This window comes from Ambystoma mexicanum, chromosome 4q (assembly GCF_040938575.1).
Source record: "Ambystoma mexicanum isolate Mex_15411 chromosome 4q, UKY_AmexF1_1, whole genome shotgun sequence".
Taxonomy (NCBI): Eukaryota; Metazoa; Chordata; class Amphibia; order Caudata; family Ambystomatidae; genus Ambystoma; species Ambystoma mexicanum.
This window is the reverse complement of record NC_090928.1, coordinates 236293610-236309007: the sequence shown is the minus strand read 5'-3', so window position 1 is coordinate 236309007 and position 15398 is coordinate 236293610. Positions and strand designations below refer to the sequence as shown.

The 15398-nt window shown below is 48.4% G+C and overlaps 1 protein-coding gene across 3 annotated transcripts in view; it reads right to left on the bottom strand.

Moving 5' to 3' along the window:
• The window catches only part of ZC3H6 (zinc finger CCCH-type containing 6), a 1150225-nt gene that overhangs the window by 1001627 nt on the left and 133200 nt on the right, over positions 1-15398 (bottom strand). Inside the window, exon 2 of one of the 3 annotated variants that reach the window (XM_069607786.1) lies at positions 2043-2108. The exons of the other annotated variants lie outside the window; for them this stretch is intronic. Within the exon in view, the coding sequence (XP_069463887.1) occupies positions 2043-2108 (66 nt within the window). The remainder of the gene's footprint in view (positions 1-2042; positions 2109-15398) is intronic. 3 annotated transcript variants of the gene reach the window in all.

Genomic DNA, 15398 nt, shown 5'->3' with positions numbered 1-15398 from the left:
TCTGGATGAGTGGTGAGAACCACTTCGAGATCTCGAGCGTGAATGTTTACTCCGATGACGAGGAGACGAATGTCTCGACTCGGCCGAGGACAATTTCGAAGGGGTAGAGGGTTTAACAGTCTTACCTTTTTCCAGCTTCCCCCTACGCTACCTCAAAGCTTTCGCCGTCATGGACATACATTCATCACACTCTGAGCATTGGTGCTCTGGGCCCAGGCACCACAGGCAGACTCTGTGAGGATAGGTCAACGACATCTTCATCCCACAATCCCGGCATTTTTTTAAACCGGATCCTGGCGTCGAAGCGGACGAAGATGCCATCGCAGATTTTAAGTTTTCTTCAAGAAAATCAAAGTTTTGGAAAGATTCACTAAGGAACCGAGCGTTTCGTCTCCGAGGCTTACGAAGCGCGGTAAAACAGAACTGAGCAACGGACGCTGCACAAGACTATTTATATCTGATGATGTCGGCGCCAATATGGATGCCTTCGAGGGACACAGACTCGAGGGACGTCGACGCGCAGCACCATCTACTGAAGAAAAAAAAAAATAGGAGGCCAGCAAGCTGGATGTGGATTTATCAAAGATAAGGAATACGTGGGAGGACACAATCCATTTGAAATATGTATTGCTATGTTATGGGGATGGCAACTGCACTCCCTGGACATTTTCAAGGTCTGCAAGCTGTCTGGCATATCTGGAAGGGGAGTGGGGGGGTGAGTTTCGAGGGGAAAGGGAAAATGCAAGATTGCTTTGCAATTGTGATGATGTTTGTAGACTGGAAGTACCCCGAGCTCTATGTATGGGTCCATGAAGCCTAGGGAGAATGCCGTTGGAGTGCAGCATTTGTACTCTCATCAAGTCATTGGCTAGTGATATTTGACTCTTCACGAGTAATAGATGGTCTGCTGTGTGTATGTATAGAATTGAGGTGGCAAGTATCTTTTTGATGGCTGGGTAGTAGATTGCGACTTGAATTCTTGCCCCCTGATGAAGTGATATGAGAGAAAACAGAACAATTGAATACTAAGTGGACAACTTTATTCTGAAGACACTGCAGCTGCGAAACAATGCTTTTTGTGTGGCGAGAGTATAGGGCACTGCAATAGTTAAGCTTAGAACATACTTCTGCTCTGGCTATATGGCCAAGAGGATGGTCTTCAAGTAATGGAGCAAATTTAGAAAAAAAACAGGCCTGGGGAATCTTATGGACAATGGAAATGGCTTGTGAGGTTGTATTCAAATACGAATATTAGATCATACCCAAAGATATAACGCTGGACTGCAGTGAGGGATTTAAGTTATCTATTTTTAAAAAAAGTCAGCCCTAAAGTGCAATCGGTGTGCAAAGTGTAGAAAGATGCAACTCAAGCTTTGTAAGTTAGAATACATCGATTATTTAATGAAGATTAACGCTGAATGTGGCTTTGTCATTTATGAGATTGTTAGAAAGTTGGAAATCGAGTTGGGTGTCATCTACGTAGCAGTGATGGACAATCTCCATAGCATTGAGGAAATTGGGAAAAGGTTGAAGATAACGATTAAATAGGTGCGGGGAAAGGGAGGAACCCTAAGGAATGCTGAAATCCATCAGTGTAGTTTAAATCCTAGTGAGGGAAATGCAAGAAGAGCTTTTTTATAAGAATGAGGAGAACATTTCAAGGCATCTTTAGAAAACCCGGCCAAAGAGACTAATCTATCATGATTATCTCATGTTCCTGGATACTGAAGGCAGCTGACAAGTCTAGCATTACTAGACAAGCCTAGCATTATCAGAAAAGTATTCTAGATCTCAAGTACCATTATAACAATGACATAACTTTCAAGCAAAGTCCTCAATCTGGTAGCCATTTAATAAAGCAACATGGTGCTGAGTCAAAGTGCCAGTGCATATCACCAGTGGATTTAAAGTACTAGTGCAAAAGACAGTAAACCTGATTCCCAAAGCACACAGAATGGATATTATGGAAACCTTAAAGCCGTGTTAGAACAAGATCCTACACCGTGACCGCAAACAAACATATAATCAACATCTTGCCTTACCTTTGCTGTCTTCTCTTCATAAGCAGACATTTCATCTCACTTGTACAGCTGTCGCTATCTGTCTGACTGTAGATAGTAGAGTAGGCCCTGTTACTAAAGACACTTAGCAACCCATTGATTTTCTTACATCATACACTTACCTTACAGGTACCTTTCAACATCTTCATACATAATCCATACCAAAAAGCTTTTATAGTCACTCACAGTTGGATATTCTTGCTCAACTAGCCCAATAAGTGATTGTTCAAATGAGCCACTCCAGGGCAGTTCCTTTTGCATGGCTAGGTTGACTCCCTGGGAATATCTTAACGGTGCACAAATGGTGACTGAAGACTAATGTGTGCATCTTATTTGAGATTTACAATCCTACATATACACCAGGTGCAGCACAAAATCATAATCGTTAGAATAGTGCCAACAACAAAAGAATGCACATACTTACCAACTCCAGGTGTATTTAACATTACCTCAGCATAGATCTAGATCATATGACCACTATCGCATTCTTTCATCCATTAAAAGAAAATGAATGTATACTCCTTTTAAGTATCCTCTTCCAGAAGGTCTCCGCCCATTCCAAAACACTTACCTAATGCTGCCCATTGTCCATTATGTATTCTCTAACAAAGCCCTCAACTTTGTTCACATTGTAAACTTGTTATAAGAGGATATTAGCAGTGGTACATTCAGTGATGTACCCTTCTCCTGCCTCCCTACGAGGACGTGGAAGGGGTGGGTGGGTGGGAGCAGAAACCATGTGGTTTTCAAGTGTAACATTCAGTAGGAGGTACTCAGGTTTTAAGCCACATACTGCAAGATATTCATCCTCGTCCCAGGACTTTTTCTTTCACAACTGCTGATCAGATGCATGTTATCTATCTGATCCAAGCAGAAGCACAAACATTAGACAAGTGGATTGTAGTTAAAGGTGTGGCTTAATGCTAACATTACAGAAGCCACAAAAGAAAGTTACTTCCTAGTATATGTTCATAAGTCTGCATTCTAAAAAGGTGGGTAGATTTACATTGGGTTAAGGCAGCAGCAACCGTTTCAATGGATCAGAAAAAAAGAATCCCTCCCAGCTAATGTGCTTTCTATTGGATGTTCCTCGCACGGATTCCTCATGTTTGATATAGATCGATATCCTGCTTGCAGCTTTGGAAACTTTGACAGCAGAGGGCGCAGTGGTTCTATGCGATTACAATGAATATAAAAATAGCGAATGAAATATTAACGAAAAAATACATCAAATTTTATTTTAATTGGGAGGACCGCCCCCGGAAACCCTCAATTACCCCACACTTCTAACCCCCCCCCCCCCACCAAACTGCCCCACACACCCATATATTTATTTTTTGGTATTTTTTTCGTTAATTTTTCTTTTTCTTTGTTATAATCACTGGATACCAGAGCGCAGTGCGCCTATAGGTCCCTTGGCCTAATCAACGTTGGTATAAATTGCACACACTGCGGCTGTTGCCTTAGTTCAAGATTTTCCCGTCTTTTTGCACAGCTGTCTCCAGGATCAATTAAGCACCTAGACGTTGAGAGGACGGTCTAAATAGCAATATTTCACCCACGGTCAGAGGGGCAAGCTGGGAGGGCAATGAAGAATCCATGCGAGAAACATCCATCAGAAAGAATATTACGAGGGGTAAGTAATTTGTTCTTCTAATGGATCGTGTCCCCACAGATTCCTCATCTTTGCTAGACTCCCATAGCAGTTTGTAGATGGAGGAGGGATTAAAGTATGTTCTATTGATTTATGCTTTGAAGAACAGCCTTGCCAAACCTAGCTTCCTGTCCCAACAAGAAATCCAGGCAGTAATGCTAAGTGATGGCATCAAACGAAGACCAGGTTGTGGCGTTACATATATCCTGCACGGCACACCTCTTTGAAGGGCTAAAGTGGTGGCAACTCCTCTTGTGGAATGCGCCCTTAATTTATCAGGGACATCCTTTCCAAGAAGAGCATTCATTCGCACCGGGAAAGGCTGTCCGACCAATCAGAATCCGCCTTTCCCGGGCGCGATTCTGCACACACCGACCGTGGCGGTTCCACAAAAAAAACGCAGAAACAAAAATATGTCTGCTGATATTAAAATGGAAAAGGGACTAAGTCCCTTTTTGGATGACGGCAGCTATTTATGAACGTTTTAATAGCCACTGTCATCCAAAGAGGGACCTAGTCCCTCTTCCATTTTAATGGCAGCAGCCATTTTTTTGGGTGATTTTCTTTCTCCGCCGTGAGACACGCTTGCTCAGAAGCGTGTCTTTCGTCGGACACAACAAAAAAAAGCTATCCAGCACCAGGAAATCCCGGAGTGCGAATGGCCTACACGCCCCACCGCCGGGGAATGAAAGCCATAAGAAATACATAGGATGATCGATCTGGCTAACGTCGATTTAGTAACAGCCTGCCCTTATCCATGTCCAGTATATCCAATAAAATGTTGGTCGTCTAGTCGGACGTCTGCTAATTTAGAAGCTTAAAGCTCTTTTCAGATCTAACTTCCCCCTTATCTTGCTGAGGTGGTGGGTAAAAAGTAAGTAGAACTATTCTTTGCACCAGGTGAAATTCCAACACCACCTTGGGAAGGAGGGCAAACCCTCAAAACTACTGTCTCCTTAAAAAATTACAGTAAAGGGTGGTTTTGCATGACAATGGCGGGAGCTCAGTCACTCTGCTAGCAGAAGTGATAGCCACCAGAAAAATGGTCTTCCAAGTCAATAGTCTAAGTGGACAAGAGTCGAGAGGCTCAAAAGGAGTTCCCATCAGGAAATTGTAAACCAAAGTAAGGTCCCAACCGGCACTATGAAAGAAACCTGCTGGAAGATGGTAGTCAGTTGAGGAACTAAACAACAATGGGAACCTTAAAGTAAGACCCTTGTAGAGGCTAGCGCATAAAAATCAACAGCGACGCTAGGTAACCTTTTGGAGGTAGACACCTGTAGCCCCCATTATACCAGATGTAAAAAAAAAATATAAAACAGGCAATGTCACAAGTGAATGGATCAATATCTTAAGCTCTACACCAGTTGCAAAATATATTCCAAAGGCAGCAGTATAGCGCCTTTGTTGTTAGTTTCCTGGCTGAAAGCATCAGGCTTTCTGGAAGGTCCCAAATCCTTGTATCTTAACCTCTTCACACCACATGAAGGTTCAAAGTTCTGATTTCTGGGTGAAGAAGAACGCTTCCCTCTTGCGAGAGTAGGTCAACTCTCTGGAGAAGAAGGATTAGAGGGCAGATGGACATGTCTAGAGGGTCTGGGTACCACGGCCTACTGGCTTAACCCGGAGAAATTAGGATCATGGACTTCCTCAACCTCCTGATGACATGAGGAATTACAGCGGCTGGTGGGAACGCATACAGGAGTGGAAAATCCCAATCCACCACAAATATGTCCCCAGAGCTCCTCTCTGAGAAAATTCCTTTGAGCAGAAAAGATTGCATTTCCTGTTGATACTGGACACAAACAGATCCACTTGAAGGGTTCCCCAGAGGTCCAAGATCTCTAGAAGGACTGCCTGCTCAGAGTGCCTGCTGTCATGTTTCCTTTTCCGACTAGGTGAACAGTTGAAAGAGATTCCTTCTTGAAGAGCCCAAAACCAGAGCTGCATTGCCTCGCTGCACAGTGGTAGTGACTCTACAACTCCTTCTCTTGTTGAAGTAAAGCATGGCCACTCTGTTGTCCGTCATTATCAGGACGTTCTTCCCCTATACAGAAGGCAAGAAGGCCATCAGCGCCAGTCTGATTGTCCTTGGCTCTAAAAGGTTAACGTGTAGTTTGGACTATGATGGATACCAACGACCGCTGATTGTCAGATCGTTCATGTGCACTCGCCATCTTGTGAGGGAGGAGTCTGACTACTGTCACCTCCGGCCGTGGTTGCCAAAAAGTTTCCCCTATCAACACATTGTCCTTACAGGCACAACACAGGAGATCCTGTGCGACCTTTCTTGGAACCTGACTGAGGTCCGTCATTCTGCGAGAGAACTGTGATTTTTCGAATACAAGAGCCCACTGGAGTGATCTGATTCGAAGACGGATCTCTGGCACCAAGAAAATGCAGGATGCCATGAGGCTGTGCAATCTCAGAAAATTGAAGGCCGGAAAATGATGGGCATCCTGAAATCGTTCCATCATCTGCAAAATATGCTGAGCACTTAACTCATGGGCAAAACTTTCCCCAAGGAAGAATCCAGCACTGCTCCAATAAATTGCAGCTTTTGGGAAGGCGTCATGTGGGACTTCTTGAAGTTGAGTGAGAAAAACAAGTTACTTACCGCTAGTAACATTCTTTCGATTGGATGTTCCTCCCACGTATTCTTTATATTTGATATTTCCCAATATCCAGCTTGCTGCTTTGGAAAAAAAAGTTTCCCAGCAGAGGGCGCTGTGCGTCAATGCCCCATCTCGGAGGCCACTGTGCCGGTATCGACGTCATCACAGGTACAAGTAGCGTGCACAGCATCCGTTGCTCAGTTCCGTTTTGAAGCAAAGGATCGTCTTAAAATAGACGGTTACTACCCTTGAGGGAGTGCAGACTGTAACCACAAGGGGAGTTTTACTGCAGGGTACGTAGGAAGGGGGTGATAAGGAATACGTAGGAGGAACATCCAATCGAAAGAACGTTGCAAGGGGGTAAGCAACTTGTTCTTCAAATGGATTGTGTCCTCCCACGTATTCCTTATTTTTGATACTCTCCCAAAGCAGTAATATTATCAGGAGGTGGGAGTAAAAATAGAGTAATTAAGTTTGCACAGAGTGGATTACTGCCTTTGCAAATTTTGATTCTTGGCTAGTGGAGCAATACAGGCTATAGAATTTTGAAAAGGTGTGTGCAGATGACCATGTGGCAGTCACACAAATATCCGTTAATGGAACTCCTCTCTGAAGAGCTGACGAAGCTGCAATACCCCTTGTTGAATGGGATCATGTGTGTTCTGGAGGGTCTTTACTGGCCAATGTATAACATTCTGCAATTGTTAAAATGATCCATCTATAAATGGTTTGTTTGGTGATGGCCAGACCCACCTTATGACCTGTGTAACCCACGAATAATTGGTCAGTTTCTCTCAGGTTAGCAAATCTGCTAATGTAAAAACTCAAAGCACGCTTTGGATCGAGTCTGTGCAGCTTTTCTTCCTTCTTCACTGGATGCGGAGGAGGATAAAAAGAAGGGAAAGTTATCCTCGGAGTAATGTGGAACTCAAATACTACCTTGGGAAGGAAATTAGGCTTCACTCTTAACACTACTCTGTCCTTGTGAAAGACAGTGTGAGGAGGCTTGCAAAACAATTCTTGTAACTCGCTCAGCCTTCGGGCAGATGTTATTGCCACCAAAAAGACAGTTTTGAAAGTAAGTAATATTAATGGGCACGAATGAAGAGGTTCAAAGGGAGTACCCATTAAAAAGTTTAAGGCTAAATTTAGATCCCACAGGGGCACCTTAAAGGGGGTTGGGGGATAAACATTAGTTAACCCCTTCAAAAATTATATTACCAGAGGTATTTTAAAGTAGGAGACTTCCTCAGCAGTACGCTTGAAGATAGAAAGTGCTGCTAGGTAACTTTTGATCGTACCAATCTGGAGTCCCAGATTTGCTAAGTATAACAGAAAAGACAACACCATTGGTGTATTGCATGATGAAAAAGGGTCAGCATTCTTGTCTCTATACCAGCTGCAGAACTTATTCCATCAGCAGAGGTATAAAGATTTTGTTGCTGGCCTTCTGGCCGAAAGCAACACCTCCATCACGTCCTCCGGGAGGTCCCAATCTTTGTATCTCAGTCTCTCAGAAACCAATGCGTGAAGGCTGAGAGTCCTGATATCCGGATGGAGAACCTGACCCTCCTGTTGCGAGAGTAGATCCTCTCTTTGTGGAAGACAAATCGGAGGACAGATGGACATGTCTAGAAGGTCCGGGTACCACATTCTCCTGGCCCAATCCGGGGCAATTAGGGTAATGGTTTTCCTGAAGCTCCTCAACCTCCTTATTACATGAGGAATGACCGGGACTGGAGGAAACGCTTAAAGGAGTGGGAATTCCCAGTCCACCACGAACACGTCCCCTAGAACTCCACTCGGGGGAAATTCCCTGGAGCAGTACAGCTCGCACTTCCTATTGACACCGGTCGCAAACAGATACACTTGAGGGGTTCCCCAAAGGGTGAAGATCTCTTGAAGGACTTCCTGAGCTAGTTCCTACTCATGGGAGACTGCACTCTGCCTGCTCAGAGTGTCCGCCGTCATGTTCTTCTCTCTGGCTAGGTGCACTGCCGATAGAGAGATTCCTTCTTGTATTGCCTAGTAACAGAACTGCATTGCGCCTCTGCACGGTGGTAGTGACCCTACGCCTCCTCTCTTATTGAGGTAGAACATGGCCACTGTGTTGTCTGTCATTATCAAGACATTCTTTCCCCGTACCGATGGCAGGAAAGCCTTCAGTGCTAGTCCGATTGCTCTCAGCTCTAAATGGTTGATATTTAGTTTGGACTCCGCTTGAGACCTACGACCGCAGATGGTCAAATCATTGGTATGAGCTCACCACCCCATGAGTGAGGCGTCCGTCACTACTGTGGTTGCCAAAAAGGTTCTCCTCTCAAGATGTTCTCCTGACAGGTCCCCCACTGAAGATCCAGTACGACTCTGTGTGGGATTTGTAGGAGATCTGAAATTCTTCCCGAGAACTGAGACCATTGGTTCCTGAGAGCCCTCTGAAGGTATCATTCTCAGGCGAGCCTCTGGCACCAGAAAAATGCAGGATGCCATGAGGCCAAGCAACCTCAGAAAGGCGAAGGCCGGAAGATGTTGGACATCTGTTGAATGTCTTGAGCCCTCACCTCTGGGGGCAAAGCTTTTCCGAGGGATGTATCCAAGACTGCTCCGATGAACTGGAGCCTTTGTGATGGTATCATGTGGGACTTCTTGAAGTTGAGGGAGAAGCCCAGTCTGTGGAGGGAATGGCACGTGTAATTTAGATGATTTAAGGCTTGTTCCAGCGAGTTGGCCCTGATCAACCAATCTTCTAGGTAGGGGTAGACGTAAATCCCCCCTCTCCTGAGACTCGCTGCCACAGCTACTGATAGTGCAAGTTGCCAATGGCGAAACTCAGGTACTTTCTGTGCTAGTGATTGATAGGCACATGAAAGTAAGCATCCTGAAGGTCCAATGATACCAACCAATCCTGAAGGATTTGAGAAAGAGTCACCATCTCGAACTTGTCCTTCCTGAGGAACTTGTTCAAGCATCTCAAGTCCAAGATGAGTCTCAATCCTCCGTCTTGTTTCGGTATTAGAAAATACGGGGAGGCGGGTGGGAGGGCGCTGTTGCGCCGAAGCAAGATGGCCGCCTGAGTGTGTAGCTCTGGGCTACGAGGGCCCATATCCTTCGATATAACCTCGTAAAATACATTTGGAACATCCATTGTTGCCGTGGCTGCGCGATTGCACTGTTTTCCACACTCGAGCCAAATTTGGGATCTGGAGACCCCCTGTGAACCTCGCTATCACCACCGACTACGAGGCGTTGCTGACGGCTGTTTTCGCCCGGGGACAGAGCTCCGTGGAGCTCGGACCAGTGAAGCCACCCAACCCCCCGGCGCAGGCGGCCTGTGTGGTGGAGGGGCATCGGAGCGCGCGTCCCGCGCTGAATAGCCACGCAGCCCAACGAATCTCCTGGCGGTCCTGCGGCTGCACGGTACCATCGCGAGCTGGTGACCGGAGCCTGAGACCTGTGCTCCCCCTCTCATTCGGAGCCGGAGCTGCGAACGGTCGGAGCCGACGCGGCTGTCCCATGCTACAGTGCGGGCCCGTCTCCCTCGCTCCCCCCCTCCTGCGGCTCTCGGGCCACGGTACGACATCAAGGTGCGGGGAGCGGGCTCGAACGCAGGGATTCTACTTCTGCGGCCGTGGACTGGCCTGGGTCCCCCTCCTCCCCCGATAGTGTGCGAATCTGCGGTGGCTTCCAGCTCTCCCACCGCAGTTACTTAAGCCACCCAACAACTTGAGCGCCCCTGAGGGAGCGACTCGGGGCCTGAAGCCCTCATCACCCCGGACACTGGGGGTCTCCACTCCCCCCCACCTCTTCATACCCAATATACCAACGTCCTACTTAAGGACCAACGAGGGGATCCCTGATAGCGCGCTCTCTGCCCACTCTAATCCATGACCACTGTGCCGGCACCTTATGCACCAGCGCCACGGTGACTCGGTCACCCACCACACGATCCCCTGAGCTCCAGCGCCCACCTTACATTGAGCTGACCGGGCTATACTGGACCATCAGTGCCTTTGTCCCCCAACGTCTCTGCCTTGGGTGTCGCCCTCCCACGTGTCTGAGTCCTGCACATTTGGGGACACGTACTAGCCTTAACAGGAAAGCTTGAAGCGCACCTTGCGGCAAACTGGACACTGACCCTGACCCACAGTGCCGAAAAGCTACATTGACCCAGATAGTCCTAGCACACGGTCGTGACCAGGGGAGCCACACTTCCTCTGTGGGCCCACTCCTGTCTAGGTCCCCGGTTCCTGAACCTGAATTATTTGCCTAGCGTTTCCTACTCAACCAGAGGATTTGATATCATTGGAGACTCCCGGATACTGGATCTGTTTTGGGGCTCTCCCCTTAGTCTGTATACTCACCTGGCCGACTAATCCAACCCTGTGAACCCTACACATTGATCTTGGTGCCTATCATACGCCCACTTGGTGTGGGGGGGCGCCGCCCTGGGCCCCGGCGCCCGTCCCATACTAAACCGGCCCTGCTGTGTTGAACCACTGGTGCCTTCGCTGCCACAGACTCTGTCCCGGGGGGGGCCCCCCACCGCTGCCGCCACGAGGGCAGGCCCGGCCCATCGGGACACGCTTAAATCTCTTTGAAAGAGGACTGGGAGCATAAGTTGGACACTGACCCACAGGCCCGGGGAGCTACATAACTGTAGGCCCAAGTATCCCTAATCTGCAACTACTATTGTGGGATTCTCACTACCTCTGAGTGCCTACTTTCGTCCGGGATTCCGGACCCTGAACCCGACCCTCAACATGACCAAGGGAGCTGGTGCTGGGAAAAAGCAAGGCTAATTAAACATGTTCACTAAAACGCCATCCAAGCCTGTCCCAGAGGACCCCGAGGGGCAACCTACTACCTCTGCCCCATCGGCTCCAGACGACTCGCAGATGATGCTGGAATATATTCGGGATGGCTTCACTACACTCCATACAAAACTAGATGACATGAATGGGACCATCTCCTCCATTAAAGCCCATATCGAAAAAACGGATGGAAGATTCGCCGAGATCGAAACCAGATTGGGAGTTGCCGAAGACGACCTGGGCTCTCTACGCGCAGCAGACTCTACGCTCACCAACCGGGTGACGGCGTTGGAGAAGAAAAATGACGACCTCGAATCCCGCTCGAGACGGAACAATTTGCGCATTATTGGAATACCTGAGGACAATATCTCAGAGCCCATGGAGGACTATGTGGAACGCATCCTAATGACACTCCTTGATGCCCCTAAACTCCTCGCAATTCGCAATTGAGAGGGCACACTGCTCCTTGGCCGCAAAACCCACACCTGGCGCTCCACCGCGACCCATTATAGCCAGGATTCGAAATTTCCGGGACCGCAACGCCCTCCTATGAGCGGCCAGGATCAAGGGAGAACTTCTCCTGGGTGCAAATAGGATCCACCTCTACCCGGACTACTCAGTGGCGGTGCAACGGGAGCGCCAATCGTTTATAGCTGTAAAAAAGAGAATTCGAGACTTAGGAGTCAGGTATTCCATGCTGTTTCCCGCAAAATTCTGCATTGAACACTCCAACAAAACTTTCTTTTTTACGATCCTGGAGGAGGCCTCTAGGTTCCTCGGTGAGCACTTCCTTGGCTAATCCACTGCTGCCACAGGCCGAACCTGTTATGGTACATATTTGTTGAGTTGGGGCAGTGATGGGCCGCATTTAAGCTCACTCATGGAGGTTCTAGACCACATACCCCTAATCTGAATGTACTTCTGATTATTCCTGTTAGGGTGACCCTCCACGCTTTGACCTTCCCTAGGGGAAGAATCTCACTTTGTTTGACTATTATTGATACCCTACGGTCACTCCAGGGCTTGTAGTGGGCCGGCCCCCCTGCAGGGGAGCCTGGTTTAGCGAAATGCTCGCAAGCATGATGTGTCATGGCTGGAATCAATGGTAATGCATAAACATGTTGCGGGGACCCACCTGTCTTTGCCATAAATCCTCCACTCACGTAACCTAAGCTGAATGCACTTGTTACTCCTACTGTATTTTGTACTATCCTCACCCTCTTCCAGTCCGTCGCGCCACGGTTAGGACTGCTAACAGCCCCCCAGGCGTTGATGCCGAGCTGTTTGTTGACGATTTGTTGGGTATTGGGTTTCATTCCTCAAGTTGGGGGAGGGATGTGGGTGGGGGGATTGGGAGTTATGTTAGAAAAACCTTGGCAACCACCAGAGAGGGCACACGTGACATACTAATACTACACAGGACCCCGGATGGGGTAATGCATGGGCCTAAGCCGAGAAGGCGTGGACCAACACGAACCCACAGTACAAAATTCAGACCACCACTCCACGTAGATGGCGGATAACACCATAACCTTCATGAGCTGGAATGTTAGGGGTCTAGGCAACTACAGAAAGATGCGACAAATACAACTCTATGCTGAGCGTCATGGTATCCAAGTCCTATGCTTGCAAGAAACCCACGCACGCTCCGAACAATGTGAGAGATTTGCTAAACAATGGGGACCCCAGAGGTACTACACAAATTACTCTACTCAAAGCAGAGGTACCCTCACCCTAATCCACAGGAACCTAAAATTCAGTTGCTCCCATTCGCATGCGGACCCCCTTGGGAGATATTGTTGGTAAATTACAAAATCAAGAGGTAGCCATTTTGAATATATATGGGCCTAACAGACAACCCTGAATTTTGCCTGCAACTGGCCTAGATTCTTGAAAGTTACCCCCAGACACCGATCATATGGGGTGGTGACTTTAACACGATTTCAGATGTTACCCTAGATAGGTCGGGCTCCAGACCTCGCCAACTTTCAAGGGCAGCCTACACGATACTCACAACTGTACCCCGACTGGCTATGGTCGACGCTTGGCGACCCAAACTCCTGCACGTACACTTATTACTCATCGGTACATGATTCACATTCACATTCAAGAATAGATAGATGGCTAGTGTCCGACATACTAATAAGGTGCCTGTCCCACCTGGCAATCCTCCCCAGAACGCTGTCCGATCACTCCCCGGTGGTAGTCTCTCTAATTTGGGGGCATGACTCTGAAAGGGCAAGACAATGGAGAATGGGGCCATATGCCCTTCTGGACCATACCTTCGCTTCTGAACTCGAGTCCTCCATTGAGGAGTTTTTTTTGAGGTCAACACAGATTCGATACCCTCACTATCCACCCTTTGGGAGTCATTCAAAGCATACGTCAGTGGTATAGCCATATCTAAAGGTTGTGGCATCCTAAAACATTTGAGAAGATTTTGCTGCCTGTGAATCGTCCCTGGCCGAACTGGAATCCCAATATTCTCTGAACCACTCTTCCACGGTACTTGCAGCACTGGGTCAGGAGCCGGATAGGTTCTGCGGCCTTGCAGAGCGGGAAGTTAAGTTCCTTGACAATCCCCGGGCAGTTAGACGGTATGGGGAAGGCGAACGGCTGGGCCGAGTACTGGCCAGGCTAATTTGACACGAGTTTGGCGCTCCCAACATCCCGGCAATCGAAAAGACCAATGGCACTCTTATCTACCTCATCTCAGGACATCACCACAGAGTTCCTCGCATTTTACACATCTGTACTCTAAAGCGGATGAGCCTCATGTCTCTGAAAGCGACGCTTACCTAGAGGAACTCCCTCTTACGGCCCTATCTCTTGACGCCTCCGCTTCCCTTCCCTGGATAGACCTTTCACCGTCAAAGAACTGACCGAAGCCATCGATGCACTCGCTGCGGGCAAGGCCCCGGGTCCTGATGGTCTCCCTATGGACTTTTACAAACGTTATAAATCCATCCTGGCCCCACAATACTAGCATTATGAGAAGAGACCTGCGAAGTCGGCACACTTCCTCCCTCTCTTCGTGAGGCCATGATAAGGAACAAGTTACTTACCTGTAACTGTTGTTCTCCAGCATGGGTCTGGCATGGATTCACATGCTCATGAATATTCCCCCTCGTCAGGCCGGGAATCCTCGGTATAGAAAAAAATCATTATCAGTTTCGTTTCTGATCTGTCTTTCTTAGTAGTAACCAATCACTGGTCTCTGGGTCATACTGCCCCCAGCCAATGACTGCCCTCTCCCTAAGCCCCGCCTCCGGCAGCCATCCTCAGATTTGGTAGCACGTAAAGTGGCAGTATGACCAAGTGAAGAGCCCCAGAGGGGTAGGCGGGAGGGTTCGCATGTGAATCCATGCCAGACCCATGCTGGAGAACAACAGTTACAGGTAAGTAACTTGTTCCTTCTCCAGCATGGGGTCTGGCATGGATTCACATGCTCATGAATAAGAGAATACATAGCAGTACACACAAGCACAACCACGGGCGGTGGCAACAGGCTCAACATTAAGCAATACAACAACTCAACATTAAGCAACTCTTACCTCCTCACCAGGCTCACCTTAGGCGAACAGGTTGCGCAGCACTGCTTGGCCGACCATGGACTCCTCCCTGGACGCAGTAGAATCTTGTGAAGGTGTGCGTTGACCTCCACGTCGCAGCCCTGCAGATGTCCAGCAGGGGCACACCAGACAGGAACGCCGTGGTGGCAGCGATCGCTCTGGTCGAATGGGCTCTCGGACGGCCGGGCAGCTGTCGGTTTGCCAACCGGTGACAGTGCATGATGCAGCCGGAGAGCCATCTGGAAATGAAAGCCTTCGAGAGAGCCGTCCCTTGATTCACAGTCCCAAAGTTCACAAACAGCTGCGACGTCTTCCGAAAACTCTTCGTGCGGTCCACGTAGAACTTCAGCGCTCTAGCTACATCCAGCGAGTGCAAAGTCCTCTCAGCCGACGACGAAGGCGACGGGAAGAAAACTGGCAACACCAAGGGCTCTTTGAGGTGGAAATCCGACGGCACCTTGGGCATAAAGGATGGGTGTGTCCTCAGCACCACCCTCGTGTCATGAAAAGCCAAGTATGGAGGCTTGCAAGATAGGGCCTGGATCTCTCCCACTCGTCGTGCGGAGGTGATGGCCACAAGGAAAGCCGTCTTGACAGGAACTTCAAAGGCGCCGAATGCATAGGCTCGAATGGGGCCCCCATGAGTTTGGTCAGCACCACATTAAGCTCCCACGCCGGGGCAGGAG